This window comes from Apium graveolens, chromosome 5, assembly GCF_009905375.1.
Source record: "Apium graveolens cultivar Ventura chromosome 5, ASM990537v1, whole genome shotgun sequence".
Lineage (NCBI taxonomy): Eukaryota > Viridiplantae > Streptophyta > Magnoliopsida > Apiales > Apiaceae > Apium > Apium graveolens.
In genome coordinates this window covers 225,425,265-225,431,925 of record NC_133651.1, presented here as the reverse complement: position 1 = coordinate 225,431,925, position 6,661 = coordinate 225,425,265, and the positions used below count along the sequence as shown (strand labels likewise).

At 35.2% G+C, this 6,661-nt stretch overlaps 1 protein-coding gene across 1 annotated transcript; it reads left to right on the top strand.

Moving 5' to 3' along the window:
- Positions 1-1,127: 1,127 nt before the first annotated feature.
- LOC141724892 (uncharacterized) lies at positions 1,128-3,906 on the top strand. The gene is made up of 2 exons (XM_074527185.1): positions 1,128-2,637; positions 2,730-3,906. The coding sequence occupies exon 1, from the start codon at positions 1,346-1,348 to the stop codon at positions 2,081-2,083; it is 738 nt and encodes a 245-aa protein (XP_074383286.1). The 5' UTR covers positions 1,128-1,345; the 3' UTR covers positions 2,084-2,637; positions 2,730-3,906.
- Positions 3,907-6,661: the final 2,755 nt, after the last annotated feature.

The window sequence follows — 6,661 nt, the reverse complement described above, 5'->3', positions numbered from 1 at the left end:
ATATAAGTAGTGGTAGGCTGGTAGCTAGGTAAATATTATTTCAAATATATTGATTTTGTATATTAGTAAAATGATGAAGTTTTAATATGATTAAAAATAATGTAAATCCACATGATTTCTGTTCGAGTATTGTAGTATCTACCGGTAAGAGTCTATAGAACTTGCTTGCTAACTGCAGTAGATAGATTTATCGATCTTGATATTCTCTTCTAGATTTGGATTCTTTAGCAATGATTTTAGGATTGCACATATGATAGCAGTAAAGCTCCATTTGATTAGGCTGTCTATTTCAAGAGCTCGCTCTATTAGATAACTCAACCATGTAAACCGAACTGAAAAAAATACAAATAATAATGTACCAAAGCAATCACTACAATAAAATTAGGGTATTTTCAACCAATTAAATTCGACCGCGCGTAAATTTTACCATATTCGGTCGAATTTAGTTGGTGCGGCTAAATTCGACCGAACTGTGGTCGAATTTAGCGGCGGTCGAAATAACCCGGTCAAATTTACGGTTATTTTCGACTAACTTCTCTTGTCGATCGAATTTAGCACGAGGGGAAAAAATGCGGGAACAATCCCGCCCAAAAAAAAAAAATTCCGCGTAATAAATTCGACTGGATTCGGTCGAATTTAAAAAGTTCGATCGGCGGGAAAAATTGCCGCCCTTTAATTTAAAATTTTCAGTGGGCGGGGAATTTCCCACTAAAAAATAAATTTGGATAATTTCTGCTATTTTCGACCTACAGCAGTCGAAATTATATAAATTCAACTGACCTTGGTGGAACGGAGATAAATTCGACCGTAGGCGGTTGAATATTCTATTTTCGACCTTAGGTAGTTGAAGTTCACTAAATTCAACTGACCTTGGTGGAACGGAGATATATTCGACCGTAAGTGGTTGAATATTTCTAAATTCGACTGATTTTAGGTGCGCTACTAAATTCGACCGCTTCTGGTGGAATTAACCCGTGCTAAATTCGACCATTTCTGGTTGAATTAACCCGTGCTCATTTCGGAAACCCTACCCCTTTCTGCATTCCAGTAGCCATTTTCTCCATTCTTTCTCCCCATTTCACTACTTTTTTTGCTTTTCTACTACAAATTACTTCTTCATGTGAGCATCTCAAATCATCAAGTAAGTGTAATTCTTTTACAGATTTTTGTTTTAAATAGTTTAATTGTGATAATCTTTATGAATTTGAGTAGATTAAATTTTTTTTTCCAGAATAATGTGATTATTATTTGTTTATAATTTGTTGACTAATATGGTATTTAATAATGAGATAATCTTAGTTTCCATAATTAAATTGGTAATTAATTTTTATTGATCATTTTGTAGATGGCATCCGATCGTAGTTGGATTGGTCGTCATCGATTTAACGAGGCAAAATATTTAACCGAAGATTACAAAAATGGTGTGGATAATTTCATTAAATTTGCTATTGAAAATCTTGATCCCGAAGACAACGGTCTTATAAGATGTCCGTGCAAAAATTGTGGTAATGAGTACTATAAGTATCCTAGTACCGTGAAAGTTGATTTGTATCGACATGGTATTATGCAATGGTATACTAGATGGGATTGTCATGGGGAAAAAGATGTGTTGCGCAACGATGTTGGAACGAGTTTTGGCAATACTAGCTGCAGAGATGATGATATGTATGATGCACATGATGATGATTTTGAGGATTGCGAAGATTTTGATGAAGAACCGAATGCAAAAGCAAAAGAATTTTATGAGATGGTAAATACCGCTTCCGAACCAATATATCCAAATAATGCCAATTTTACAACATTGAAGTTTGTAATGGAGTTGCTTCGTTGGAAAAATAGGCATAATTGTAGTAATAATGGTTTTGATGATTTGCTACACCTTATTGGATTAGTATTGCCTGAAGATCATAAGTTGCCTGAGAAGTACTACACTGTACGAAAGATGATTAGAGGATTGAACATGGAGTATGAAAAGATTGATGCTTGTGAGAATGATTGCATGTTATTCTACAAGGAACACAGTGAGAAGACCAAGTGTGATATATGCAAAAGAGACCGCTACAAAGTGCAAAAAAGATCCTAAAAAACAGAAGATCCCGCGTAAGATCTTGCGTTATTTTCCTATTACCACGAGATTGCAGCGTTTATTCATGGCTGAGAAAACTGCAAAATGTATGAGATGGCACCATGATAGAGTTGTTGTTGAAGGTCAATTAAGTCACCCAGCAGATGGAGATGAATGGAAACAATTTGATCATAAATTTACACAATTTTCAAAGGAGATTAGAAATGTTAGACTCAGACTCTCTACTGATGGATTTGATCCTTTTCGCGATGCTCATGCCAAGGAGTATACTGTATGGCCTGTGGTAATTGTTGTGTATAATCTTCCCCCCTCTATGTGTACTAAGGCTCCATACATGTTCATGACTCTTCTTATTCCCGGACCAACGGATCCTACAAAAGACTTACATGTTTATCTTAGACCGCTAATTGATGAGTTGAAATTGTTGTGACATACCGGGGTGGAAATATATGACATATATTCACGTACAAATTTTATGATGAAGGCTGCACTTTTATGGACAATTAGTGACTTTCCTGCACTTTTCATGCTGAGTGGGTGGTCCACTAAGGGTACGTGTTTTATTTTATAAACACAACCATGTGCACATATTTTATATAATTTCACATATGTTTATTTATTGAGTTTTTCACATATGTTTTAGGTAAGTTGGCATGTCCAGTTTGCATGGGAGAGGTAAAAGCGAAATAACTCAAATATGGTGATAAATCTACTTTTTATGGCACTACTCGGTATTTTTTGGAAGCAGATGATCCCCTGAGAAGGAGTACAAGGTTTGGAAGTATTGAGACCCGATCAGTCTGCGCTCGACATTCGGGATCTTTTGCAAAGACCATGTGCGAGCATATACAATTCCCCCTCCAGGAAAGTCAACAAAGAGAAAACCAAGGGATTATGGTGTGACACATAATTGGACTCACAGTTCTCCATTTTTTGAGCTTCCATATTGGGAGACACTTAGCCTTCGTCACAATATTGACATTATGCACACTGAAAAGAATATCTTTGACAATATATTTTACACAATTCTTGATGATGGAAAGAAGTCCAAAGATAACACAAAAGCGAGGAAAGATTATAAAGAATTAAGTGTGCATCGTGATTTGTGGATTCAAGATGATAGTACGAAACCACATGCGCCATACACTCTTTCCAAGGAACAAGTTCATAAGTTGTTCAAGTGGATTGAAGAATTACAACTTCCAGATGGGTATGCCTCAAATATATCAAGGTGCGTAAATTGGAAAAAAAATTTTATTCGCGGGATGAAATCACATGACTGTCACGTCTTCATGCAAAAGTTGTTGCCTATCGTTTGTCGTGACTTACTTCCGAAATATGTAGCTGATCCTATTATTGAGTTGTGCAACTTCTTTCAAGATTTATGCTCGTCAAATATCAAATATTCAGATTTGGAAAAAATAGAGAAAGATATAGTGAGAATAATGTCAAAACTTGAAACTGTCTTAATTCCATGGTTTTTTGATCCGATGGAGCACTTGCCACTCCATTTAGCTACCGAATGTAAGTTGGGTGGTCCCGCTAATGGGAGTTGGATGTATTTTGTTGAGAGATACTTGCATAACCTGAAATTGAAAGTTGGAAACAAAGCTTGAGCAGAAGGTTTAATGGCACAACGCTATATTGAGGAGGAAAGTGTACACTTTTGCTCATTATTTTTTGATTCAAAAGTTGTGTATGATCAGTTACGTCGAAATGAGGCATCTCGAAAGTTTCATGATGTCGAATTGTTAGAAGTTTATACATATCCGACACATCCTAGTCTACGAAGTAGAGATAGAATCTTGAATGGTGATGAACATGAGCTTGTGGCATACTATGTTCGCAAAACTCCGTTTCCATCGAGAATTGAATGGAGTTTTCCCGTATTTCGACCGGAGAATCTAACAGAGACATTACTGTGGAGATTCTGAACAAAAAATGAGACATTTCATACCCTCGGAGAGCGCTTTGTCGTTAATTCGCCGGAAGTTGGAAAGTACTTGCAGTAAGATTTTTCTAAACCCTCTTTACTTCAAAAATTAAGAATTTAGTTTACAACTTAATTTTTCTTATTGTTGAACAAAAAAATGTAGTGGATTCCAGAAGTTAGTGCAACAACATTACCCCCTTCTCAATGATGCCGAAAAAGAACAATACCAAAAAGAAAAATTTAAAGATTGGTTTGAAAGAAGGGTATATGTTTTGATTTATCTATAAACACCCATGCACATTTTTTATATATTTCTCATGCAATCATTAAATTTATTCATATATTCATGTATTACGTCACATATATTTTAGGTACAAGATGACGAAAAGCTCAAAAAGAAATTTCTAGACCTAATAAGAGGTCCGATGTTTAAAGTGGAGTCTTATAAAGCGTGCAAATGCAATGGTTACAAATTTAGTTGCGCAAAGGATAAGGAGCTCACTTCATCAAATTCCGGTGTAGTTGTCATCGGTGAGACTTTTATTCATTATGTTTGAAACATACTTTTTTTTAATTTTTTAATCCAAATTTTATACATTTATAATTGTAGGGACTTCTTATAATGAAAGTTATGGAAACTATTACGGAAGGGTGGAAGCAGTTTTAAAACTCTTCTATCATAATGGACATCAAGTGATTGTCTTCAAGTGTCATTGGTTTGATCATACGACACATGTCAAAGTTGATAGACATCGGATGACTACCGTGGATTTCAAATCAAAACTAAATGCCGATGACGTGTTTGTGTTGGCTAGCCAAGCTCATCAAGTGTACTATGCACCAAATATTTCAAATGCAAAATCATCATGGTACACGGTTCTAACAACAAAGAGTCGACAAGTTAATGAAAGTGTGTCAACTAAAGAAAATCTCAAAATCATCGATGATGCTTTACAAAATAAAGTGTCAAATGCTTCATCTTCCCATGTCGAAAGAGTTACTATTCGTGATCCTTCAAATTTTTTTGTTGACTTGAGGATATTTGAAAATGACTACTCGATAGATCATGATGATGAAGAAGAAAGTAAAAAAAATAAGGAAGCCGAAGATGAAGACGAAGAAAATGGAGTGGAAAATGATGAATTAAGTGATAATGATGATTTGGTGTAATTCATTATTTTTAATAAAATGTGTATCAAAACACTTCCTACTTTATTTATAATTTTTAAATTTGAAAATCAATTATATGCTTGTAAATTTTGGCAAAGTGGATGTTAGTATTTGTGTATTGTGATAACAAGAGGTTCAGTGGCAGTAGACTCGCTGCATAAAAATATGGTTCAATATTTTCGACCAATAGAAGTCACAACAACACACGGCTAAATTCGATTATTCTTGGTCGATCCACTAAATTCGACTTATATTGGTCGTTCAAATTTTTATTTCTATATTTATTTCCCTCGCCCTTTTCATTTCCCCTTTCTATAATCTCCGAACCGCGGCTAGGGTTTTACTTTATCTCTCTCCCCCCTTTGATGGATCAAGGCGAAAGCTCAAATCAGAGGTCGAAAGTTCCACGACTAAGTCCCCAGGTCTCTACTCTCCTCTCCCCCCTCTCTCTCTCTCTCCCTCTCTCTCTCTCTCTCTCTCTCTCTCTCTCTCCCCCTCCCTCCCCTCTCTCTGTATGTTTCTTGGGTTTTACTTGTCTTTAAGTGAAGTAGTATTATCGAGGTAAAAAAAGTAGTTTTAATTAGGGTTTTGGTGGTTTTTGGTCTCATCTGAACCCTATCCGTAGACCCAATCCGGGCTAGGGGTTTTTGGTGGTTGATGTTTAGATTATTAGGTCTTGATGTTTGAATTGAAAAAACTGGGGATTTTAATAACTATTCAGCAGATTTAAAATGGAATTATAAATTATATGAACTTCTTTGCCTAAACCAAATTTATTTGGGATGTGATCGAGCTATTTAGAAGATAGTTAAAATAAACTACAATGAGAAAACTACCTCTAGTATAAAAAAGAGGAAACTTGGTCGCTACTCATGCTACAGTAGTTGTTCTTATAAACGATTTTCAGTAGCTGATATTTTCTTTTCCAGTGTAAATTATTTGCCTTCCGATGATTTTCCAAATTTTACTATACTCCCTTCCCTCCAAAAACTAAAAACATTATGTCCTTTTTTATAGGTGATATGGTCAGGTCCAAATTCGAAAAAAAGGTAAGGAAGACAATGGTAAGTGAGTGAAGAGGATTAGGGCCAGTGAAGGGAATGGTGAATGGCAGAATGGTAATGATGAAAATAGTAATGTAGAGGGGTCCTGTAACTTGGAAGAATATGTTGAAAAATGTAGTAAGCAGAAAATTATATATGAGAGGAAACGACGCAGCTGTAGTGATGGGGGTTACAACACCAAACCACCTGCGGATGCGAAGCCAACACTGTATTTGCTTAAGAATGGAAAAAGGGTAAGTTTGGTTTATTTTTTCTTTTTTTTTGCATTTATGACGAAGAAATGTGTTAAATAGACCATAACACAGTTGATTTATTTTTAAAATGTGGTAATATGTTTTCTCTTTATAATTAAATATGTCCTTGTAATTGTAAATTGGAGTCACTTAATTTATTTCTTTTTCCTCTCAT